Source organism: Oncorhynchus tshawytscha, linkage group LG13 (assembly GCF_018296145.1).
Source record: "Oncorhynchus tshawytscha isolate Ot180627B linkage group LG13, Otsh_v2.0, whole genome shotgun sequence".
NCBI classification, from domain to species: Eukaryota; Metazoa; Chordata; class Actinopteri; order Salmoniformes; family Salmonidae; genus Oncorhynchus; species Oncorhynchus tshawytscha.
This window is the reverse complement of record NC_056441.1, coordinates 54,159,149-54,186,348: the sequence shown is the minus strand read 5'-3', so window position 1 is coordinate 54,186,348 and position 27,200 is coordinate 54,159,149. Positions and strand designations below refer to the sequence as shown.

General features: G+C 42.0%; 1 protein-coding gene across 1 annotated transcript; it reads left to right on the top strand.

Annotated features, from left to right (window-relative positions):
• The first annotated feature begins 430 nt into the window (after nucleotides 1-430).
• On the top strand, nucleotides 431-25,321 carry LOC112265154 (kunitz-type protease inhibitor 2). Its single transcript, XM_024442226.2, has 7 exons — nucleotides 431-1,043; nucleotides 18,009-18,077; nucleotides 18,269-18,430; nucleotides 18,556-18,636; nucleotides 18,852-19,022; nucleotides 21,628-21,669; nucleotides 24,271-25,321. The coding sequence occupies exons 1-7, from the start codon at nucleotides 617-619 to the stop codon at nucleotides 24,495-24,497; spliced, it is 1,179 nt and encodes a 392-aa protein (XP_024297994.1). The 5' UTR covers nucleotides 431-616; the 3' UTR covers nucleotides 24,498-25,321.
• The last annotated feature ends 1,879 nt before the right edge of the window (nucleotides 25,322-27,200 follow it).

Sequence of the window (27,200 nt, the reverse complement as noted above, 5' to 3'; positions counted from 1 at the left end):
GGACATTTAAATTACTATGACTATTTTGTAGCTACTTTGCAACTACTTAGCATGTTAGCTAACCCTTCCCCTAACCTAACTCATAACCTTAACCACTGGCCAACATTAGCCAGCTAGCTAACATTAGCCACAACAAATTAGAATTCGTAACATATCACATTTAGCAAATTCGCAACATATTGCATTTTTAGAAAATTCATAACATATATCATTTGAATTGTAATACGTAACATATCATACCACATGGATGGTGGAAATCCAAAAATGAATACATACCATACGAAACGTAATATACGTGCATTGAATTTACGTACAGAATAATACGGAATGCGCTGAGACCAGGTTGAGGAATCACGTTGACTCTATTCACAACATTTATATATGCAACGTTCGAAAACGTTTGGTGACTGAACGTGGCCTTGTTCATTATTCCGTGGGCGGGGAAAATAGCACCTCGGCTACGGTGTATTCAAGACAAAGGGAAGTCGCTTCAACAGGGAAGTAGTTTAACTTACTTCTTCTAGCCTAAGAGACATTGCTACTTCGATCAAGAAAAGCTTATTTGGAAGACGATTATTTACCTGGACGAAGGCTTTCACGGAAGGAAAAAAAAACTATGAAACAGGTGTGGAGCTATGGTGTACTGTTCCTACTGCTCGCGGTACTGGTCCGCGGTCAGTTCGACGAAGAGAAACAAGGATGCGCTTGGGATGAGGACACCAACCCCGACCAAGGTCTTGACCCCAAATCCCTTGAAGCTGGAGCCAGACATTTGGCTCACTTGCCGGAGATATCAGACAGCAAGGGGTGTCAGGACGCGTGCTGCGGCAACCAGGACTGTCAGCTCGCTTTGATTGGAACCCCAGCGGATGGAACACCGGAGTGTTTTCTCGTCAGCTGCATGAAAGATGGAAAGGACGTCTGCGTGTTACAGTCCGATACACAGTTCAAGGTCTACCGCAAAAAGACTCAGCCCAAGACCACAAAAGTCGAAGTTGACGCTCTTAGTGAAGCTGTTGTCCCCAGGGAAGTCAACTCAACAGGTATGCATATTGGTCTTTAGGACAATGGAAATTCAGGTGCGTCATTGGCACTTCTAGGGACTGCGTTAGCCAAGTAACGTTAGGCTAGCCTAGGTTTTATCAGCCCTTTGCCAATAGCCTTTTTTAGGGGGGGCGGGCGGGTATGGCTTATTAATTAGGGTCATGTGGCAGAGGACCATTCCCCAGCTCTGTCCTGGTTTTGCAATCCTTTTTTACCTAAGGAGTCAGTGTAAATTAAGCACTCTATCAATTCAATATGACCTGGACTTTAGCGCCCCAGTCAGTTAAAATTAGAAAATTACTTGTGGACCACCACTCAAGTTTATACAGTATTTTTCTCTATTTGATTATTCCAATACACAATAACCTAGTAGCGACCTGTGCTCATTCTTCTGGATTTCATTCTCATTATTTCTAGATCGATCAATGGTGCTGTGTTTGCATCTCACATACGCCATGCACTGCTTTGCATACAGTCATAAATTCGTAGCCAGGCCAGGTGCGTTTTACAAAGTGGAACAATTAGGAAAGAGGGGTTTATCTGTGCACGTGGTATTGACTCCCATTGGAGTATACAGGAAGTTGTTGTGTGTAGCAAATCCACCCAATTTCTCTGGCACGCACACTTACTTCCTGATAGGTGAGCTTTCATGGGGACAGATGTTGCTTTCAAGACAACTGGGAACTCTGAAAACGAGGTCAAATTATGACGAAATTCGAAGCTCTAGTCTAGAAAGAGGCCCAAGTTCCCGAGTTGGATGAGCGTGAAACGATTTTTCCCCAGTCGGAGCTCGTTTTTTCCGAGTTCCCAGTTGCCTAAAACGCTCGGAAGTCGGAGATTTCCGAGTTCCCACTTCGCAGTTGTTTTGAACGCCGTAAAAGACTGGGCCAACCAGTCAACCAGGTGCACAACAGGATTGATTTGTGTAATCGGATGGAATGTTTTTCTGGCGTGTAATAAAGTCGTGCTGAATGCAAATAATGTCCCAGAATATACATGTCTATAGTAATGTGTGCCAGGACACACAGACATGCCTACAATACACGTTGTCTCTCATTTGAAATGCTATGAACCACATTGGGGTTTCGGCTGTCCTATGACCCTGCTCCATAGGTGTGGAGAGACTCGGGTCTTAGCTCTTTTTGTCCTGTTTTGTTTTTCCATTCCAGCTCTCATGGTTTCACTCGGTATGTAAATCATAGGTAAATAAAAGCATGAGAGACCTACAGTAGACCTACTAACTCCCATCCTAGAAAAGGGGATTTTTCTTTGGGAGATAGGCCCTCATCGTACATTTTTATTTACACTTATATTATTTTGTATTGGTGTTAATCATATTTTCATCTTGACCGAGGAAGTTCACGATTTTACTACTCTTTGATTATAAAAATGGCACCTTTTAAGCATGTAATTTAGGGCGACAAATGCAATGTTTCCTTGTGAATTGAGCTGATCATCGTGACCAGCTTCAGTGTTAAACTATCGTCAGCTCTTTCCTCTTTACACAGATAAGTGCCGCATCCCCATGGTAGTGGGTTCCTCCCATACAACTCTATGCACAATGACGACGACTGAACAATTTACGCATTAAATTTAAACATTTTGAAAAACATTTACTGGGAATAACTGTGCAGATGCAAAGTTTGGTAACAGAATAAAAACTAGGGCTCGTTTACTGTAATTCTGTTGTCCAACTTTGCATCTGCACAGTTTTTCCCAGTAAACATTTAAAAAACAATTTAATTTACTGTGTAAATTGTTCAGTCATTGTTGTGCATAGTTTGAAGTCAATGGTTTTACTTTTTTTAAAGTGAAAAATCTGAGTCAGAGTAAATCTGTCACTGTGGAAGTGCCCCGGGTTAAAAGACATGCCATGTTAGGGTTGAGTATGTTTTCTTGGTAATTTTCTCTACATCTTACATTTTCCCCTGCCCCAACTTGTGTATTGTTGATCATTATTTAATGTGCATTTAATCTCCCAAAGTCTTAACTCCTAAACTGGATTTGGCAGTAGGTGTTTTGTTTCAACTCAAACTGCCAAAACACAGAATGATTTTGTCAACACCTTTTTCAGCAGGTTTAACTAACTCTACTGCTTAGGGAATTCCCTTTTTCACAGCAATCTGTAGTGGTTCTATTGTTGCTGCTTTGCTGTGGGGCAGGGATGGGCAACTTTGATGGGGGTGGGGGGCCCCCAAAAAATCGGAACTCATCGGCTAGTTGAGGGACTGTCAGTGACTGACATAACAATAGAAAAACTGCTGATGCACAACCAAATTTCGATAGTGGATCTTGTGTATTCTACACTGAACAAAAATATAAATGCAACATGTAAAGTGTTGGTTTCATGAGCTGAAATAAAATATCCCAGAAATGTTACATTTCTCTCATTTTCTTTACTATTTTCTTTACATCCCTGTTAGTGAGCATTTCTCCTCTGCCAAGATAATCCATCCACCTGACAGGTGTGGCATATCAGGAAGCTGTTTAAATGGAATGATTATTACACAGGTGCGCCTTGTGCTGTGGACAATAAAAAGACACCGTTTTATCATACAACACAATGCCACAGATGTCTCAGATTGTATGGCGAGTGGTTTACTGATGTTAACATTGTGAACAGAGTGCCCCGTGGTGGTGGGGTTACGGTATGGGCAGGCATAAGCTACAGACAACGAACACAATTGGATCTGTACACAGTTCCTGGAAGCTAAAAAATGCCCCAGTTCTTCCATGGCCTGCATACTCACTAGACATGTCTAGACATGCATGCTCCGGATTCGACCATATTAATGACCAAAGGCTCATATTTCTGTGTGTTCTTATGTTATAATCAAGTCTATGATTTGATAGAGCAGTCTGACTGAGCGACGGTAGGCAGCAGCATGCTCGTAAGCATTCATTCAAATAGCACTTTCGTGCGTTTTGCCAGCAGCTCTTCACTGTGCTTCAAGCATTGAGCTGTTTATGACTTCAAGCCTATCAACTCCCGAGATTAGGCTGGTGTAACCGATGTGAAATGGCTAGCTCGTTAGTGGGGTGCGTGCTAATAGCGTTTCAAATGTCACTCGCTCTGAGACTTGGAGTAGTTGTTCCCCTTGCTCTGCATGGGTAACGCTGCTTCGAGGGTGACTGTTGTCGATGTGTTCCTGGTTTGAGCCCAGGTAGGGGCGAGGAGAGGGACGGAAGCTATACTGTTACACTGGCAATACTAAAGTTCCTATAAGAACATCCAATAGTCAAAGGTATATGAAATACAAATCGTATAGAGAGAAATAGTCCTATAACTACAACCTAAAACTTCTTACCTGGGAATATTGAAGTCTCATGTTAAAATGAACCACCAGCTTTCACATGTTCTCATGTTCTGAGCAAGGAACTTAAACATTAGCTTTTTTACATGACACATATTGCACTTTTACTTTCTTCTCCAACACTTTGTTTTTGCATTATTTAAACCAAATTGAACATGTTTCATTATTTATTTGAGGCTAAATGGATTTTTATTGATGTATTATATTAAGTTACAACAACACTGAATGAACACTTATTTTAATTGTCATTATTACAAATGAATACAACTTTTAAAAAATCGGACAAATTAATCGGTATGGGCCTTTTTTGGTCCTCGATATCGGTGTTGAAAAATCATAATCGGTCAAGCTTGTAGCGTCATACCCAAGAAGACTCAAGGCTGTAATTGCTGCTAAAAAGGTGCTTCAACAAAGTAGAGTAAAGGGTCTGAATACTTATGTAATTATTTGTTGAGTTTGAGTTTTCGCTTTGTCATTATGTGGTATTGTGTGTAGATTGATAAGGGAAACATTTATTTAATCCATTTCAGAATTAGACTGTAACAGAACAAAATGTGGAAAAGGGGAAGGGGTCTGAATACTTTACAAATGCATTGTATCTTGAATCGACCATAAGTCAGGAAAAAAATATGATTTTACGGCCATATCGCCCAGCCCTATTTAGAGCAGAGCCTTCAGAAAGTATTACATTTTTGGGGGGCTCTAACCAGAATAGAAAGAGTGGGAGGCCCGGTGCACACTGGTGATTTGCGGGTACCATTTAATGAAGCTGCCAGTTGAGGACTTTAGGCATCTGTAGTTCTTCAATTCAAACCACAGGTTCTCAATGGGATTTAAATCCAGAGACTGAGATTGCCATTGCAAAATGTTTATTTTGTGGTCAATTAACAATTTTCATGCGCGCTTGGGGTTATTGTCTTGCTGGAAGATCCACTTGCGGCCAAGCTTCAGTCTGCGGGCGGGAGCAACCAGATTTTGGGCTAAAATGTCCTGGTACTAGGTACAGTTCATGATGCCGTTGACCTTAACAATGGACTGGTGGAAGCAAAATACACCCTTAACAGCAAATACCCAACACTATATTTTACAGTAGGTATGGGGTTAATTTTGTCTCATGCATCCTCAAACACTGACCATATCACCGGTTTCAATCCAAGTGCCAATACCGTTTAGCAAACTCCAGGCGTTTACATTTGTTTGGATGACATGAAAATTATAGCTCTTTGACCATGCACACTGTGCTGTACTTTGATGTCCAAACCTATTAAAACAGACTACAATTGGTTCAGATTTGGTCTGGTCCAACCATATTTTGTCTTTTTTGGGGACGGAGCTCATTAAAATAATAGCCAGTGTTTAGAATAAGACCCAAATATGCAAAAAAATTGATATGGCAGATTTCTACCTTTTTTTGTTTACCCATTTAGGATACGTCACTATGAAGAGAATTACATTCACACCCATAATTATGCATTTCTGTGTAGTACAGCTCAAGGACCCATGATGAAATTCCGTTACCGTAACTGTGTTAACTTATTTACTGTAGTTCAATAACTAAAAGAGACACTCCATTCTTTCTGCAGACATCTTTGAATCTTGTTTTCAGGTCACATGCATACATTTTCACTAGAGTTACCCATCTCCTTTCTCACTCTCATCTACTAGTCCAATAGGAATTTGGAAAACACAATGCCAGAAGGCTCACATGACCAAAAGGAACCAGAGAAGAGGTTCATTGGATGTTCGTGGAAGTAAGCCTGAGCTACAATAGACACAACATAGATATGATCAGATATATACACATTATCTCCAACCGCAAGAGCCTGACCATGAACAGTTTATTATGATGCGAGACTTTGTAGAGCACGGCTCAAGCCAACCCTTGTGAAAAATGCAGTTAATCTCTTCGTATAGAGGTCGCTTAACCGGTTTGGTATAGGGTAAGCTCAAACAATCATAACACTAGCTATGCACACGACACACCCATGACAAACACTACACCTCAAAAGGATGATGTAAAACTAACTAGCTTAGTAGTTGAGACTCATTAAATGGTTCTGATTCAGTTTTATTGTTACAACTGAGCCTTTAAAAATGACCTATGAGTTAATTGACTGCACTTGAAGAAACTTGATATTTTCCAGATTGACTGACCTTCATGTCTTAAAGTAATGATGGACTTTTGTTTCTCTTTGCTTATTTGAGCTTTTCTTGCCGTAATATGGACTTGGTCTTTTACCAAATAGGACCATCTTCTGTATACCACCCCTACCATGTCACAACACAACTGATTGGCTCAAACCAATTAAGAAAATAAATAATTCCACAAATTAACAAGGCACACCTGTTAATTGAAATGCATTCCAGTTGACTACCTCATGAAGGTGGTTGAGAGAATTCCAAGAGTGTGCAAAGCTGTCAAGGTAAAGGGTGGCTACTTTGAAGAATCTCAAATATAAAATAGATTTTGATTTGTTTACCACATGATTCCATATGTGTTATTTCATAGATTTGATGTCTTCACTATTACTCTGCAATGTAGAAAATAGTACAAATAAACAAAAATGAGGATGAAATGGAATGAGTAGGCGTCCAAACATTTGACTGGTATTGTACACAATACCCCATAATTACAAGGTGAGAACAGGTTTAGAAATGTTTGCAAATGTATATAAAAATAAATAAAAAATCATCAATGCACTGATACTACATTTTTGGCCGTTACCGAAAGACGATATTTTCCTTGCCCCAAAAAAACGATACCAATATTTAACATTTTAGCGGCCTTTTAAGCATTCTAGTACAGTTAAATAGTTAACACACACACAGCAGTCTAAGGAAATGCATCTCAGTGCAAGAGGTGTCACTACAGTCCCTGGTTTGAATCCAGGCTGTATCACATCTGGGCATGATTGGGAGTCCCATATGGCTGCGCACAATTGACCCAGCGGGTTTGGCTGTCATTGTAAATAAAATATTGTTCTTAACTGACCTGCCTAGTTAAATAAAGGTTACACACACAAAAGTTATTTTGTTGGCATTTACACATGGACCCATTACCAGTAAAACATGATCAAAACCTATTTCTTTCACTTACCTGCTGTGCTGTTTCATTCTCAACCAGGATTTCTATTGTTTGGGTCTTGCGCGTCAAAAAAGATACACGTCAAATAAGCTTGTTGACCAATCAGGACCTGAATATGACTGCACGTCACATAATTTAACACGTTCATCAATTTTTCACGTATTTATTACACTATCACTCGTATTTCATATGTCACAACGAATCATCGACACGTATGCTATGATACTGGTAAAGTTGTCTCGTGCACCTACAGTGCTGGTCATTTAAAAAAAAGCTTGCTAGCTCATGGATGCAAACAATCTGTTTAGGTAGCTATTGTTAGCTAGCTAACTATATAGCCAGGTGTCATCATCTAAAATAACCCTAATTTATAAAACAGTTCTTATTTGATTATGGTGGTCGGATCCATCTATTTGAAGATAGCCACAATAAGAATTAGCCCCAATAGTGGACTTTATGGTTAGCCTTCGAAATAAAAGTATGTCTTTAACAGTGATGCAAATGAATACAAATAGTATAATTATGTCATAATTGAATAGATCATGTTAAACGAGGTTGGAATGTTGTTGTTATAAAAATCAACAAATGACAATTTGTTAATTTGACAAAACTCTGTTGAAATCACACTGGATTTATTATACTCTAGAATTGCATTGTGGGCATACTTACTTCACTGTACAGCCTTACCTACAGTATGGATTGTGGATCAATGACATGGGGTATCAGTCTACTCTGACACCCAGAGAACATTAGCGCAGTAGCTCTTATTGCGGGACTCTGAAACAACTGAATTGAGCCACATTTATTGTCAACCTATGTGTATTTAACAGTATTCCTGAGGAAAACAATACTGCATGGGTTTTTGAGTCTGATTACTCTGAGGACGACATTGGAAAAAAAGATAGTGTCTATGAGTTTTTATTTTATTTTTACAGGGACAGTGCACATTAATCAACGTTTCAGTAAAAGTGCCGGTTTTAGCCAGCCGGCTAATTTTCAGCCGCAGTCCCTGGGCAGGTTATTTAAAAACAATTACAATATAGACAATCAGTGAGACAATCAGTGAGCACACGCAGAGCAACATAGGACAAGCAAGGCGTAGCATACAGGCAGAGCAATATAGGACAAGCAAGGCGTAGCATACAGGCAGAGCAATATAGGACAAGCAGGGCGTAGCATACAGGCAGAGCAACATAGGACAAGCAGGGCGTAGCATACAGGCAGAGCAACATAGGACAAGCAGGGCGTAGCATACAGGCAGAGCAACATAGGACAAGCAGGGCGTAGCATACAGGCAGAGCAACATAGGACAAGCAGGGCGTAGCATACAGGCAGAGGGCAACATAGGACAAGCAGGGCGTAGCATACAGGCAGAGCAACAGGACAAGGCAGAGCAACATAGGACAAGCAGGGCGTAGCATACAGGCAGAGCAACAGGACAAGCAGGGCGTAGCATACAGGCAGAGCAACACAGGACAAGCAGGGCGTAGCATACAGGCAGAGCAACATAGGACAAGCAGGGCGTAGGCATACAGGCAGAGCAACATAGGACAAGCAGGGCGTAGCATACAGGCAGAGCAACATAGGACAAGCAGGGCGTAGCATACAGGCAGAGCAACATAGGACAAGCAGGGCGTAGCATACAGGCAGAGCAACATAAGACAAGGACAAGCAGGGCGTAGCATACAGGCAGAGCAACATAGGACAAGCAGGGCGTAGCATACAGGCAGAGCAACATAGGACAAGCAGGGCGTAGCATACAGGCAGAGCAACATAGGACAAGCAGGGCGTAGCATACAGGCAGAGCAACATAGGACAAGCAGGGCGTAGCATACAGGCAGAGCAACATAGGACAAGCAGGGCGTAGCATACAGGCAGAGCAACATAGGACAAGCAGGGCGTAGCATACAGGCAGAGCAACATAGGACAAGCAGGGCGTAGATGTTGAATTTGATCACTTTTTGGAATGACACTACGAATGTTCAAGTGCCCCCCCCTAGTAGTCCCTTGGGCTTAGCCCGTGGGTCCCAGATGACTCTAGAGTGATTGACTCATTGAAAGAAGTTACATTTTCTGACTGCTGGGTTTAGGCTGTTTTGATTAGGGGCAGTTTGGTAGCGCAATTAACATTCCCTCCCGCCTGCACTGGATGCGGAGAACTAACTAAAACAGCTTGCGTACCAAATGCAGAGTCAGGGATCGCATATAGAGACTTGGGTATGTTTGAAGAGTCAAAATCTATCCGATGCCTGGTGAGTTGAGAGAAACCATGGGACCATAGCACTCACCCACTTCCACAGCAGCGACGATCAGTGGACGAGGCCATCCACTGCCTTCCACTCCGGTGAGTATCGCTGGCTCTGTGATGTTAGGCCCAGGATTGAGTTGCGCATCCCCGGAGAGCAGGAGGGTAGTGAACAGGTAGTTTAACAGTTTCCGATAAATGTTGGACTTGTGTTTGTTACGCCTAAGCGGTTCAGTGGAATAGGGAGCGAGGTAGACTTGGTCATTATTCAGAACATTATGGTGTACTGTCCACTCCCGTAGGACGGTGAACCAATGTGTTTGGTGTTGATATTCTCCGACAGTAGATTTGTGTCATCCCAGCAAGGACACCGTCTTGCGTATACTGTTACCCCATTTCATTGACCCCCAATCCTTAGGTAAATCTGTGCAGTGCAATATGAATGTCAATACACACATTAGACTGACTGGGGAGGTGATTTCACACAGTCACAGTCCCGCGATAACAGCTACAACGCTAATATTTGCGTCAACTCTTCACAGTTGTGTTCTGTGGGTGTCACTGAGTAAACTAATAGCCCATTTCATTGCTTCACATTCCAACCTTGTTTACCATTATCTAGTCTAAATAAGGTATGTTTCCACCAATTGTAACCTTCTGCATTACTTTCAAATAGGCACTTTTATTTTGAAGGCAAATGGCAAATTCCACTATTGTGCCTAATCCTTATTGTGGCAAGCTTCACAACACATAACACGGTCCGGTTGAGCTTCACTAGCCAGATGAAGCTAGCTGGCTGCTTATAACGTTAGCTTTGGGCAACAGGGTTAAGTAGCTGGCTAGCTATTTATTTTCATGAACTGTAGTTCAATTTCAATAGGCGAACAACAAATCATTGCTAAGAATAACGAAAATGACTGCAGTTTCTACTGGTCATTGTTTTCAGGCTGGTTGTGTTGGTGCTAGCTAGGTACCCCAGAAGTTGTGGTTGAACAAATAATGCTTTATTACCAACGCGGTATTGTAAACACATTGTTCGTGGCCGATAGTAGTGGTGGCAGTTGGCTTGCAGGTTCAAATTCAGAACACAACATTCTATAATAGAACTGTTATTTGACATGTCAAATTAAAAGCTTATTTAATGTGTCAATAGTGTTATTGTCAAATAGGGTTATTTGATGTGTATCTATCTTTTGTGACACGCATACCCAAAAGGTGTTATATTGTATGTCGTGAAGCTAATAGTGACGCTATTACTGTGTTAACTCCGGTAGGGCAACATCTGAAAAATAGCGCCCTTGGTAGCGTGTACTGGTGCGACCAGTCACGAACGGCAACATCACCCACGACAACGGTAGATTGTCAAGGGCAATGAATTCCATCATCTTGGTGTTAATGGATTTTGCCTTTGAGTTGAAATGTTCTTACTCTTTCAACTGACTGCTCAACTTGTTGACTGCTTGATGCAGACATTGTGGGCTAGGTTAGGAATGCTGTGTTGCACGTATAGTGCTGTATTTTTCGTGCTGTTATTACGTCATGTACCTACGTTATATAGATATGGATGTCAGCTTTGACATCGGTTTTGCTCATCGGCATTAAAGTAGACGTTGGGCAGATGTACGCATTTTCACCTAATATTGTCCGATTCCGATGTGGTCACCGATACATTGTGCATCCCTAATTCAGACCCTTTGCTATGAGACTCAAGATTGAGCTCAGGTGCATCCTGTTTCCATCGATCATCCTTGAGATGTTTCTACAACTTGGAGTCCACCTGTGGTAAATTCAATTGATTGGACATGATTTGGAAAGGCGTATGTATTTATTCATAGGTCGAGCGATTTTATTTTTTTCAACGCCGATACCGATTATTGGAGGACCAGAAAAAAGTCGATGCCGATTTATTTATTTTTAAGTAATTTTTATATTTCATTTTAATAAATTTTTAAACATTTTTTTTACAATACTGAATGAACACTTATTTTAACTTAATATACTACATCAATAAAATCAATTTAGCCTCAAATAAATAATGAAACATGTTCAATTTGGTTTAAATAATGCAAAGACAAAGTGTTGGAGAAGAAAGTAAAAGTGCAATATGTGCCATGTAAAAAAGCGAATGTTTAAGTTCCTTGCTCAGAACACGAGAACATATGAAAGCTGGTGGTTCCTTTTAACATGAGTCTTCAATATTCCCAGGTAAGAAGTTTTAGGTTGTAGTTATTATAGGAATTATTGGACAATTTCTCTCTATACGATTTGTATTTCATATACCTTTGACTATTGGATGTTCTTATAGGCACTTTAGTATTGCCAGTGTAACAGTATAGCTTCCGTCCCTCTCCTCGCCCCTACCTGGGCTCGAACCAGGAACACATCGACAACAGCCACCCTCAAAGCAGCGTTACCCATGCAGAGCAAGGGGAACAACCACTCCAAGTCTCAGAGCGAGTGATGTTTGAAATGATATTAGTGCGCACCCCGCTAACTAGCTAGCCATTTCACATCGGTTACACCAGCCTAATCTCGCGAGTTGATAGGCTTGAAGTCATAAACGGCTCAATGCTTGAAGCACAGCGACGAGCTGCTGGCAAAACGCACGAAAGTGCTGTTTGAAAGAATGCTTACGAGCCTGCTGGTGCCTAACATCGCTCAGTCAGACTGTTCTATCAAATCATAGACTTAGTTATAATAACACACAGAAATACGAGCCTTAGGTCATTAATATGGTCGAATCCGGAAACTATAATCTCGAAAACAAGACGTTTATTCTTTCAGTGAAATACGGAACCGTTCCATATTTTGTCTAACGGGTGGCATCCATAAGTCTAAATATTCCTGTTAGAATTGCACAAGCTTCAATGTTATGTCATAATTACGTAAAATTCTGGCAAATTAGATGGCCCAAACTGATATATATACTCTGCATGCAATGAACGCAAGAGGAGTGACACAATTTCACCTGGTTAATATTGTCCACTAACCTGGATTTCTTTGAGCAAAATATGCAGGTTTAAAAATATATACTTCTGTGTATTGATTTTAAGAGTGGCATTGATGTTTATGGTTAGGTACAGTCGTGCAACGATTGTGCTTTTTTCGCAAATGCGCTTTTAAATCATCCCCCGTTTGGCGAAGTTGGCTGTCTTTGTTAGGAAGAAATAGTCTTCACAGAGTTTCCTACGAGCCAGGTTAGCAGGCAATATTAACTAAATATGCAGGTTTAAAAATACACTGCTCAAAAAAATAAAGGGAACACTTAAACAACACAATGTAACTCCAAGTCAATCACACTTCTGTGAAATCAAACTGTCCACTTAGGAAGCAACACTGATTGACAATAAATTTCACATGCTGTTGTGCAAATGGAATAGACAACAGGTGGAAATTATAGGCAATTAGCAAGACACTCCCAATAAAGGAGTGGTTCTGCAGGTGGTGACCACAGACCACTTCTCAGTTCCTATGCTTCCTGGCTGATGTTTTGGTCACTTTTGAATGCTGGCGGTGCTTTCACTCTAGTGGTAGCATGAGACGGAGTCTACAACCCACACAGGTGGCTCAGGTAGTGCAGCTCATCCAGGATGGAACATCAATGCGAGCTGTGGCAAGAAGGTTTGCTGTGTCTGTCAGCGTAGTGTCCAGAGCATGGAGGCGCTACCAGGAGACAGGCCAGTACATCAGGAGACATGGAGGAGGCCGTAGGAGGGCAACAACCCAGCAGCAGGACCGCTACCTCCGCCTTTGTGCAAGGAGGAGCAGAACTGTTACCAAACTGTTACAGACCTATATCCATCCTGCCCTGCCTATCTAAGGTCTTCGAAAGCCAAGTCAACAAACAGGTCACTGAACATCTCGAATCCCACCGTACCTTCTCCGCTGTGCAATCTGGTTTCCGAGCCGGTCACGGGTGCACCTCAGCCACGCTCAAGGTACTAAACGATATCATAACCGCCATCGATAAAAGACAGTACTGTGCAGCCGTCTTCATCGACCTTGCCAAGGCTTTCGACTCTGTCAATCACCATATTCTTATCGGCAGACTCAGTAGCCTCGGTTTTTCGGATGACTGCCTTGTCTGGTTCACCAATTACTTTGCAGACAGAGTTCAGTGTGTCAAATCGGAGGGCATGCTGTCCGGCAGTATCTATGGGGGTGCCACAGGGTTCAATCCTCGGGCCGACTCTTTTCTCTGTATATATCAATGATGTTGCTCTTGCTGCGGGCGATTCCCTGATCCACCTCTACGCAGACGACACCATTCTATATACTTCCGGCCCGTCCCTGGACACTGCTATCTAACCTCCAAACGAGCTTCAATGCCATACAACACTCCTTCCGTCGCCCCCAACTGCTCTTAAACACTAGTAAAACCAAATGCATGCTTTTCAACCATTCGCTGCCTGCACCCGCACGCCTGACCAGCATCACCACCTTGGATGGTTCCGACCTTGAATATGTGGACATCTATAAGTACCTAGGTGTCTGGCTAGACTGTAAACTCTCCTTCCAGACTCATATCAAACATCTCCAATCGAAAATCAAATCTAGAGTCTGCTTTCTATTCCGCAAAAAAGCCTCCTTCACTCACGCCGCCAAACTTACCCTAATAAAACTGACTATCCTACCGATCCTCGACTTCGGCGATGTCATCTACAAAATTGCTTCCAACACTACTCAGCAAACTGGATGCAGTTTATCACAGTGCCATCTGTTTTGTCACTAAAGCACCTTATACCACCCACCACTGCGACTTGTATGCTCTAGTCGGCTGGCCCTCGCTACATATTCGTCGCCAGACCCACTGGCTCCAGGTCATCTAGAAGTCCATGCTAGGTAAAGCTCCGCCTTATCTCAGTTCACTGGTCACGATGGCAACACCCACCCGTAGCACGCGCTCCAGCAGGTGTATCTCACTGATCATCCCTAAAGCCAACACCTCATTTGGCCGCCTTTCGTTCCAGTTCTCTGCTGCCTGTGACTGGAACGAATTGCAAAATCGCTGAAGTTGGAGACTTTCATCTCCCTCACCAACTTCAAACATCTGCTATCTGAGCAGCTAACCGATCGCTGCAGCTGTACATAGTCTATCGGTAAATAGCCCACCCATTTTTACCTACCTCATCCCCATACTGTTTTTATTTATTTACTTTTCTGCTCTTTTGCACACCAATATCTCTACCTGTACATGACCATCTGATCATTTATCACTCCAGTGTTAATCTGCAAAATTGTAATTATTCGCCTACCTCCTCATGCCTTTTGCACACAATGTATATAGACTCCCCTTTTTCTCTACTGTGTTATTGACTTGTTAATTGTTTACTCCATGTGTAACTCTGTTGTCTGTTCACACTGCTATGCTTAATCTTGGCCAGGTCGCAGTTGCAAATGAGAACTTGTTCTCAACTAGCCTACCTGGTTAAATAAAGGTGAATAAATAAAAAAGGAGCACTGCCAGAGCCCTGCGAAATGACCTCCAGCAGGCCACAAATGTGCATGTGTCTGCTCAAACGGTCAGAAACAGACTCCATGAGGGTGGTATGAGGGCCCAACGTCCACTTCTGGGGGATGTGCTTACAGCCCAACACCGTGCAGGACGTTTGGCTATTGCCAGAGAACACCAAGATTGGCAAATTCGCCACTGGCGCCCTGTGCTCTTCACAGATGAAAGCAGGTTCACACTGAGCACATGTGACAGATGTGACAGAGTCTGGAGACGCCGTGGAGAACGTTCTGCGACCTGCAACATCCTCCAGCATGACCGGTTTCGCGGTGGGTCAGTCATGGGGTGGGGTGGCATTTCTTTGGGGGGCTGCACAGCCCTCCATGTGCTCGCCAGAGGTAGCCTGACTGCCATTAGGTACTGAGATGAGATCCTCAGACCCCTTGTGAGACCATATGCTGGTGCGGTTGGCCCTGGGTTCCTCCTAATGCAAGACAATGCTAGACCTCATGTGGCTGGAGTGTGTCAGCAGTTCCTGCAAGAGGAAGGCATTGATGCTATCGACTGGCCCGCCCGTTCCCCAGACCTGAATCCAATTGAGCACATCTGGGACATCATGTCTCGCTCCATCCACCAACAGACTGTCCAGGAGTTGGCGGATGCTTTAGTCCAGGTCTGGGAGGAGATCCCTCAGGAGACCATCCGCCACCTCATCAGGAGCATGCCCAGGCGTTGTAGGGAGGTCATACAGGCACGTGGAGGCCACACACACTACTGAGCCTCATTTGGACTTGTTTTAAGGACATTACATCAAAGTTGGATCAGCCTGTAGTGTGGTTTTCCACTTTCATTTTGAGTGTCACTCCAAATCCAGACCTCCATGGGTTGTTAAATTTGATTTCCATTGATAACTTTTGTGTGATTTTGTTGTCAGCACATTCAACTATGTAAAGAAAAAATTATTTAATAAGAATATTTCATTCATTCAGATCTAGGATGTGTTATTTTAGTGTTCCCTTTATTTTTTTGAGCAGTGTATATACTTGTGTATTGATTTTAAGAAAGGCATTGATGTTTATGGTTAGGTACACATTGGAGCAAGACAATCCTTTTTCGCGCATACACACCGCATCGATTATTGGCAACACAGGACACGCTAGATAAACTAATAATATCATCAACCATGTGTAGTTAACTAGTGATTATGATTAATTTGTTTTTTTATAAGATCATTTTAATGCTAGCTAGCAACTTACCTTGGCTTCTTACTGCATTCGTGTAACAGGCAGGCTCCCCGTGGAGTGCAATGTAAAGCAGGTGGTTAGAGTGTTGGACTAGTTAACTGTAAGGTTGCAAGATTGAATCCCCGAGCTGACAAGGTAAAAATCTGTCATTCTGTCCCTGAACAAGGCAGTTAACCCACCGTTCCTAGGCCGTCATTGAAAATAATATATATATATATATATTTTAAGTCAGCCAAATCGGTTGTCCAAAAATACCGTTTTCCCATTGTTATGAAAACCTGAAGTCGGCCCTAATTAATCGGCCATTCCGATTAATCGGACGACCTCTACTTGACACACCTGTATTTGGCGAGTTTGCCCCAGTCTTCTCTGCAGATCCTCTCAAGCTCTGTCAGATTGGATGGGGAGCGTTGCTGCACAGCTATTTCCACGTCTCTCCAGAGATGTTCGATGATGTTCAAGTCCAGGCTCTGGCTGGGCCACTCAAGGACATTCAGAGACTTGTCCCGAAGCCACTCCTGCGTTCTTTGCTATGTGCTTAGGGTCGTTGTCCTGTTGGAAGGTGAACCTTCGCCCCAGTCAGGTCCTGAGTGCTCTGAAGCAGGTTTTCATCAAGGATCTCTCTGTACTTTGTGCTGTTCGTCTGTCCCTCGATCCTGACTAGTATCCCAGTCCCTACCGCTGAAAAACATCCCCACAGCATGATGCTGCCACCACGCACTTCATTGTTGGGTTCGTGCCAGGTTTCCTCCAGAGGTGAAGCTTGGCATTCAGGCCAAAGAGTTCAATTTTTGTTTTATCAGACCAGTCATACTTGTTTCTCATGGTCTGAGAGTCTTTAGGTGCTTTTACTGAGGAGTGGCTTTCGTCTGGAAGCCACATCTGTTTTTTATTTTTAATACATTTGTAAACATTTCTAAACTTGTTTTTCGCTTTGGCATTGTGTGTGTGTGTGGATTAATGAGGGGAAAATGTATTTGATACATTTTAGAATAAGGCTGTGATGTAGCGTGGAAAAAGTAGAGGGGGCTGAATACTTTCCGAATGCACTGTGTGCGTGCTCTAATTTCAAGTTTATCAAAGTTTCATATCTTCAACTTCTCACATTCAGTTTTCAAATTCAGTTCTCTAAATTCAGATGAAAAACCAGAGACCACATCCGGGTACTTTGACAGCTAGGAAGGATAAGACCAAAAAGACAACATGAGAACAAGCGGACTTCATTTAAAATGTGAATTAAAAAAAATAAAAAACAGGTTCTTGTGATAGAGGCATTTGGAATATTGTGCAAAACAAACTTATCTCGCCCAGCCCTAACTCCTAGGCATGCTCTGAATCCTGAATATGTGCATTTTGTTACTATGAAGATTAGGTAAATAAATTTGTCTTGACACATTGCGTCATTGGTTAATGACAGGGAAGCTGATCTCTGATTCGCTGAGATTATTTTCCTATGCCAAAAGTAGAAGTGCGGACCTATTCAAGTACACTGGCTGGGAGGCTTGTGATTAAATTTTTTTTTTTTTACGGCACAAAGGTCAACATACTGTATCCATGGTGACAGTGTAGTGTGGGATCACTGTAATTCAAACATTTTTTGACTAATGTTAAAATGGGTCCCTAGCTGCCAGTTCTGAGGATCCTGCCAGTTCTAAGGATCTCCTTCCCAAGATGACGTCAGATGACTTTATCGGCAAGTTGTCTATTTCTCTTACTCCTGTTTCTTTTTATTCCTGCTGTCTTGCCTTCCCTGTAAATTTAAATGGATAACTATCCTAACTGTGTTTTAGTGAATGATATGTTCTCTCTCCTTCCTATTCTCTCTTAATCTGTCACTTCCTGTTCTAGTGGTGCTGACCTTCTTTTTTTCTCCTGTCCAATTAGAGCTGTGCCAGGCCGGTCCAGAAACGGGGCCGTGCCGCGCCTCCCTTCGCCACTACTACTACGACAGCTCCACCGGCGCCTGCCAGCCCTTCACCTACGGCGGCTGCCTTGGCAACAAGAACAACTATGATACCGCCGAGAGGTGCCTCGCCACCTGCACAGGTGCTCTTCAACCTCCCCCTCTCTCACCTCCTCCCGTTATTACCTGACACTACTCAGCTCCCAACAGGCCTCCCCACCCAGCAACCCCTCCCTCTCTGACATTGACTTATTTTTAATCTTTCCAGTGACCGTCATCCCTGGCTCTAAGGGAAGGAAAGGGTCTGGTGCAAACACACCTACAGATGACAAGCACATTGAATATAAAGGTAACTGGATAAAGGACATATATTTCTGCAGTATGGCTTTTGGCTAGCTCCTTTATGTTGAGTTTCAGTGTAAACCATTCCCCCTGCACGGTGTAGTTGGCTGTTCTGGGATCAGTCTCAAACATGTCCTTCCTGATGCCGGTTGCCTTTTTCACAAGTTGAGGTCATCAGGTTTCAGATCAGTTCTGATTGTCCCCTGCTCCTCTCCTCCACAGATGCTTGCATGGTGGCCTCGGACTCGGGCCCTTGCCGTGCTGCCTTCACTATGTTCTACTTTGACCACAGCACTAGCTCCTGCCAGCATTTCATCTACGGTGGCTGCAAAGGAAACAACAACCGTTACCGCACACTGGACGAATGCATGGCCCGGTGCACTGGAGAGGACGGTAAGGATGGACTGCATTTCAGCGATATGACAAATGGGATGATAATATAAATTGTGTGGTTATGGGAGTGATTTACGTTAGCTTCAGCCTTCTCACAGAGTTCAAAATCCCCCTTGGAATTTTTCACATTTTGTTGCGTGACAAAGTGATTGAAATGGATTTCGTTGTGAATGTTTTTGTCATGGATCTACACAAAACACTTCATAATGTCAATGAAAAGAGAATTCGACAAATGTTTACAAATTAATATAAATATTTACCCCTTTGTTTAGGCAAGCCTACATTAGTTCAGGAGTAACATTTGGCTTAACAAATCCCGTAATAAGCTACATGGACTCACTCTGTGTGAAATAATAAGGGTAGATATGATGTTTTATGACTAACCCTTCCTCTGTCCCCCATACACACACAAAGACCAGGGAGCTTTTCAATGGCTTCATAAAGAAGGGCAGTGATTGGTAGACGGGTAACAATAACAAATGTGATGTCTCTTTAAGCACGGTCAAGTTAATAATTATGCTGTGGAGGATGTATTAAAGCCACCCAGACACAACAAAGAACCAGTAGTCTTTCCGAACTGAGCTGCAGGATAGGAAGGAAATGTCGCCATGAGACCATTTGGTGATTTTTAAAACAGCTACGATGGCTGTGAAGGAAGAGAACTGAGGATGGATCAACAACATTGCAGTTACTCCACGATCGTGCTGAATGATTAGTGCTTTTTGAGGTTGGTTCGAATATTTAAAAAAATAAAATAATCAAATTAAACACATTTAATAAATGCACTCTGCATTATGCGGTTGAATTCTGTAACGGAATAAAACAATTGACAAAAGTCTTATGGTGGTAGTGACCCATGACTGCTTATCACTTATTAACCATCAGTTATACACAACAAATATTTTATTAAAATAGTCGTGTGACTTATTGTGTGGTAGTGACCCATGACTGCTTATCACTTATTAACCATCAGTTATACACAACAAATATTTTATTAAAATAGTCGTGTGACTTATTGTGTGGTAGTGACCCATGACTGCTTATCACTTATTAACCATCAGTTATACACAACAAATATTTTATTAAAATAGTCGTGTGACTTATTGTGTGGTAGTGACCCATGACTGCTTATCACTTATTAACCATCAGTTATACACAACAAATATTTTATTAAAATAGTCGTGTGACTTATTGTTTTATTCGATGACTTTATTTCATTCCAAGTCATCTCTTCTCTATAGAGCTGCTGTCTTGACAACGTCACTATTTTAGTAATTCTTCAAAGTAAATAAGCATACTTTCATGACTGCTCAATACCAATACTTTGCGAAGCGACTGCTCTCTATGTATCCTCTCTCGATCTCCACATTCTTGTGTCTTTTACACAGCAGGCGTAAAAGAAACAGACCCGGACAAGTAGCAATGGATTATGGTCATTGTAGTTAGTTTATCACAGAAAACGTGATTATTTTGTAGAACATTGGCCTGTTGAAAACATTGCACAGTTCGCGCCTGATCATATTTATATCTAGAGCAACTGCAGTGCGATAGAGCTCGTTCAGCTTGTAGTCCTAAAACCCGAAGATGAGTTCTCTGGTTCGTTCAGCCATTCCTATAGGGAAAGATGAAGGTTTAGGGATAAACTCCAAAAATAAGGTCTGAGGTTAACACCGGTTTAGGAGATCTTTATACGTTTTGTTCTATGACATAATATCCATAGGTTAACGTGAGAACTTGAGAGACAACTTGTTTCCATGCACATCTTTTCATAAAAAATACTGCGCCAAACATCTTGGTTAATGTAAAATTGCGCGACTAAAATGTCGGCAACGTCAAAATGAATGACAGATTTTTTTTGAGCAGTCTTTGATTTAATTCTGACTTGAGGAAGTGACTACAGTCTCAAAATGGACAAACAGTACTATTGCTGCTTTTTTCCAAAGTTTTTCAAGCGAAGTTCTTTTAAGGAAGTATGCAAGCATATCCTTTCGGTTCGGCTAGCTGAATTTGGCTAAATGGAATTCTAATAATTGAAACGTTGTTCAATTGTTTTGTTTTTTTAAATACTAAAATAAGACATATCAGTTAATCGCTAGGCACTAAACCACGATAAGACTGAAAATAATATAAATATTCCAAAACATGCGTTAAAGTAATACTGCAAAAAACAGAAACACAGTTTTTTGCCTGAATACTAAGCCTTATGTTTGGGGAGAATCCAACAGAACACGTCACTGAGTAACTGCCGCCTTATTTTGAAGCACGGTGGTGGCTGCATCATGGTATGAGTATGCTTGACATTGGCAAAGACCGGGGAGCTTTTCAGGATAAAATAAATGGGATGGAGCTTAGCACGTGCAAAATCCTAGAGGTCAGTATGCTTTACACCAGACACTGGGAGAGGAATTTACCTTTCCTATTTGGAGACAATGAAATGTGAGCGGCCAATGCCTGCGCTCCCATTCCAACACCAAATTGAATATTCATGGTCTTCAGACTTTCAATAGTCAAATCAACAAGATGACATTTTGAGGGATGTTCATGTGAGGCAAGGATGAAGTGGATGTAGTGATATTTCTCTTTTCCGATTCCGTCCTTTTCACAGGCGAGCATGGGCAACACAATGGCCGTAACCGCATGACACCAGGTAAGCTAACCTTCCTTAAGTTCTAGGCTGGCTGGGAGGTTTAAAGGGCTGTGTTCCACCGGGTGTGTTATAGCAGCACTTAACACTTCTGAATACAACTTCAGGAGAGTCTCTAAAGAGGTTTGGGATTCAACTTTTTTTGGGGGGTGGGGGTGTACTATATGAACTTGGCTTGTGCGAAGTCAGAAGGGCTCCTGCTCCTACGAGCCAATCTCCTGTTTCTGCAGCTTGAGGTACAAGTACAAACTCTAGTCTATCACAGGGCATTACCACCAATCTATCTCCTTAATGCTGAGTGCCTCAGGTCCCATTTGTACAGTCTTTGGTATGACCCGGCCAACTCCAAACCTTTCAATCTGAGGGCGGACACTAACCACAAGCCACTGAGTTGGTCTCGTTGATCAAATTAGACACTTATAAACAACACCACGTGATGTGAAACCAAAGAGCGATAATGAACAGCCGATACATTCACTGAGAATATACTGTGTAGAAAACCATTAGGAACACCTTTCTTTTGCCTCAATTCGTCAGGGCATGGACTCTACAAGGTGTCAAGTGTTCTACAGGAATGCTGGCCCATGTTGACGCTAATGCTTCTCATAGTTGTCAAGTTGGCTGGTCGGCCTTTGGGACCGTTCTTGATACACAAGGGAAACTGTTGAGCGAGGAAAAACCCAGCAGTGTTTCAGTTCTTGACACTAAAACGGTGCACCTGGCACTTACTACCATACCCTCTTCAAGGCACTTAAATCCTTTGTCTTGCCCATTCAGCCTCTGAATGGCACACACACAAGCCATTTTGCAACTGTCTCGAGGCTTAAAAATCCTTCTTTAACCTGTCTCCTCCCTTTCATCTACACTGATTTTGACGTGGATTTAACGTCCAATAAGGGATCATAGCTTTCACCTAGTCATTGGAAAGTGCTGGTGTTCATAATGTTTTGTATACTCCACTACGTATTTATTTGGACAGTGACGCTACAACTTTTGGATTTGAGATCAAATGTTTCAGCGACAGTACTGACAGAATGTCACCTTTTTGAGGCTATTTTCATACATACAGTGCCTTCGGAAAGTATTCAGATCCCTTGACTTTTTCCAAATTTTGTTACGTTACAGCCTAAAATGGATTTTAAAAATATATATATCCTCAGCAATCTACACACGAAACCCCATAATGACAAAGCAAAAATGTTTTGGGGGAAATTTTTGCAAATGTATAAAAATAAATATTTACATAATTATTCAGACCCTTTGCTATGAGACTCAAAATTGAGCTCAGGTGCATCCTGTTTCCATTGATCATCCTTGATGTTTCTACAACTTGATTGGAGTCCACCTGTGGTAAATTCAATTGATTGGACATGATTTGGAAAGGCACACACCTGTCTATATAAGGTCCCACAGTTGACAGTGCATGTCAGAGCAGAAACCAAGCCATGAGGTCGAAGGAATTGTCCATAGAGCTCCGAGACAGGATTGTGTCGAGGCACAGATCTGATGAAGGTTACCAAAACATTTCTGCAGCATTTGAAGATCCCTTAGAACACAGTGGCCTTCATCATTCTTAAACCGCCAAGACTTCCTAGAGCTGGCCGCCCGACCAAACTGAACAATCGGGAGAGAAGGGTGTTGGTCATGGAAGTGACCAAGAATCCGATGGTCACTCTGACAGCCCCGGAGTTCCTCTGTGGAGATTGGTGTCCTTCTGGAAGGTTCTCCCATCAGGCCTTTATGGTTGAGTGGTCAGACGGAAGCCACTCCTCAGTAAAAGGCAAATGACAGCCTGCAAGATTCTCTATTCTGATGAAACCAAGATTGAACTCTTTGGCCTGAATGCCAATCGTCACGTCTGGAGAAAACCTGGCACCATCCCTATGGTGAAGCATGGTGGTGGCAGCATCTTGCTGTGGGGATGTTTTTCAGCGCAGGGACTGCGAGACTATTCAGGATCGAGGCACAGATGAACGGAGCAAAGTAGAGAGATCCTTAATGAAAACCTGCTCCAGAGCTCTCAGGTTCACCTTCCAACAGGACAAGGACCCTAAGCACTCAGCCAACACAGTGCAGGAGTGGCTTCGGGACAAGTCTCAATGTCCTTGAGAGGCCCAGCCAGAGTCCAGACTTGAAACCGATCGAACATCTCTGGGAAGACTTTAAAATAGCTGTGCAGCAATGCTCCCCATCCTACCTGACAGAGCTTGAGAGGATCTCCCCAAATACAGGTGTGCCAAGCTTGTAGCGTCATACCCAAGAAGACTCGATGCTGTAATCACTGCCAAAGGTGCTTCAACAGAGTACTGAGTAAAGTGATTTTTAAAAGTGAATTTTTTTTATTCAATTTGTCCAAATACTTATAGCACCTTCAAATGGGAGGACTAGATACATAAAGTGATTTTCATTTCTAAATGGTAATATGAGTATTTATGAAAATACCCTCAAATACAGCATCTGTACTATTGCCTCATATGAAACATTTGATCCAAAATCCTGGAGTAGAGAGCCAAATTAAAAGTTTTAGCTTCACTGTCCAAATAAATACGTAGGGGAGTGCACTTAATAAATAACTAAATAAATACGTCCTTCCTTCCCCTCCAGCATTCTTCCTGGTGGCTACCTTGGCAGTGATTTCAGCCCTGATCCTGGTGGGTCTGATCCTCATCACCATCCGGCGCACCAGGCTGCAGCATGACCATCGCCGCCTCAGCGACAAGGAGGACCTGCTCCCCTACGAACAGCTGTCTGAGGAACAGCTGTCTGAGGAACAGCTGTCTGAGGAACAGCTGTCTGAGGAAGAGCTCCCCAAAGTGGCCACCGCACCATAAGGAGGGAGCCCCCCCCCTGCCATGGAGACACTGTCGCCTTACTCCACTGTCACTTTCCATTCTAAATATCACTGACCCAGAATGCCTGCATCTGCTGATTTGTCAAGGGATGTATTCATATACAATGGGAAAGTGTTAATTGTGGCTTTTTGTCCGAATATCCACTGTACTAATTACTTAGATAAATTGAACACCCGAGAGGTGTTTAGGTCAGGGTGTGACGTTTTAGTGAGTGTTTTAGACTGTGTGTGACATTTTCAGATTGTAGTGAATTTCTGCTGCTGTCATTTTTACTTTTGTTTATTTAAAAGGCTGAAATTTTGACGGGCAGTCTCCCGGTCACAGATTAAGCCTAATCCTGGCGTAAAACACAACCTCAATGGAGCATCTCCATTTAAAATGCTTTTTAGTCCAGGATTAGGCACGTCAATGTGTGTTTTAAACCCCTTTGTGACCTTTGCTTTAGTTAATGAACGAACTGCTATACTATGCACTCTTTTACCTGTGACAAGTTATTTTGTACGCCGATATTCAGTGGCAAAATTGCCTTTTTAAATCTAAATATAATAAAGTAAATTTTAATGAATGAATACAAATATGTAATGCAACATGTTTTACTTACAATTTAAATCTTAAATGTGACATGGATGACATTTTTCATGACTTACACTTATCTCCTCCATATTGAATGTAAATATTCAGTGGCTTTATTGTGGGCTTTGCTGTTCTACTTGTAATTCAGCAGAGGGATGGACGATGTCAACAGTGCGTCCTCTGTATTAACTACTGAATGCATTTAATAAATAAAATATACTGGTACTTTTTTTTTTTTGATTGCTGAATGTCTCTTTTATAAAGCAAATGCTGTACAAGGCAGTGCAAAGTGCTTCACATACATAATGACTAAAGCGTAATGCATTTATAAATGAAGATGGTGACACAGTAGACAATTAAAAGTGCCCTAGGTGAAAGGTATGAGCTTTTTCTTCAGGTCAACTCACTCCCATCTGCATGTTTTACTAGAGATTGGAGAGGACAGGGCTGGAGGTTTTCTTACCTCTAGAGGGCAGAAGTGACCATGATGCATACCAGTGGTGGAAAAAGTACCCAACAGTCATACTTGAGTAAAAGTAAAGATACCTTAATTAATAGAAAATGACTCAAAAGTCACCCAGTAAAATACTACTTGAGTTAGTCGAAGTATTTGGTTTTAAATATACTTAAGTATCAAATAGTAAAAGTATAAATCATTTCAAATTCCTTCTATTAAGCAAACCAGATGGCACCATTTTCTTATTTATTTATTTTTTTACATTTACGGATAGCCAGAAGCACACTCCAACATTCAGACATAATTTTCAAATGAAGCATGTGTGTTTAATGAGTCCGCCAGATCAGAGGCAGTAGGGATGACCAGAGATGTTCTGTTGATAAGTGTGTGAATTGGACCATTTTTCTGTCCTAAGCATTCAAAATGTAACGAGTTCTTTTGGGTGTCAGATAAAATGTATGGAGTAAAAAGTACAATATTTTTTAAAGGAATGTGGTGAAGTAAAAGTTGTCAAAAATATAAATAGTAAAGTACAGATACCCCAAAAAACAACTTAAGTAGTACTTTAAACTATTTTTACTTAAGTACTTTACACCACTGATACATACTCAGGATCTTCCTGGTGAAGAAACTAGACTGATATTTGACGGCGCTCCTTAAACTGACCCTATTAGTACATTTTACGTGATGTTTTTTTCTACATCAAAACATCCTATTCAGAATGATCATTTCACTATCAATTTATCACTTTGCACATTTCGGCGCCATGCAGAAAAGCTCATAACCTCTTAGTTTATCTTGATGGGGTGAGTTGTTTTGTATTAATTGCAGAAATGGGCTAAACATTTTCATTCCGATTTTGAAAATGACCTAGCTAATTGAGCAAACTTAATTCCGTATGAATTGGTTCCAGGCCTGGGAAATGGTTAGTGATAAAGTAGGTAGTCTACTACAGAGGCTGTGGAGTGGTTCTGTGTTATGTTCCTGGCTCTTTCTCATTTTATCTTGATTCCTTGCACCCTCTCTCCTCGCCTCCTTCTCATAATCCATTGGAAGGGAGTGACGTTGGACCTTCTCCTCGAATGCTGTCGAAAAGGAGGCGCATGGATAGAATGCGAGGAACCACGGAAAGACATTGAGATAGCGCCCCCCAGTGTAAAATTCACCTTCCTCTCCTGTTCCTTTCTGCTGAAGAGGCTCAATACGAAGCAGCTGGCCTCCTTGTCGTTGTGTTCTTGGGTACTGAAGTCCTCTGCTTTCGCTGAGCTCTAAAATGAGGCCCTAAAGACAAAATGATTAGCTCATTTCCAAACCATGTAAATCCAACTTCTCCTCCCGCAAACACACACACACACACACACACACACACACACACGCAATCACACTCTCATATTATCAGTCAATGAGATTCAAACTCATTTCCATAAACAGTCAAACAGAATGATCATTGCAATTGTGCCCCGGCTCTAACACAAAACGTTGAGGTAACTGATGATCAAAGAGGATGGCAGGGGTAGGAGGAGAGGGGGATAGATAGAGAAACCAAAGAGAAAGTACAGGGGAGTGTTAGCGATAAGGATGTTGGGTAGAGCAGGGAGACTTCGAAAGCACAACTCCAACAGCGCAGCATGGGGGAGATAATGTGTATAGGG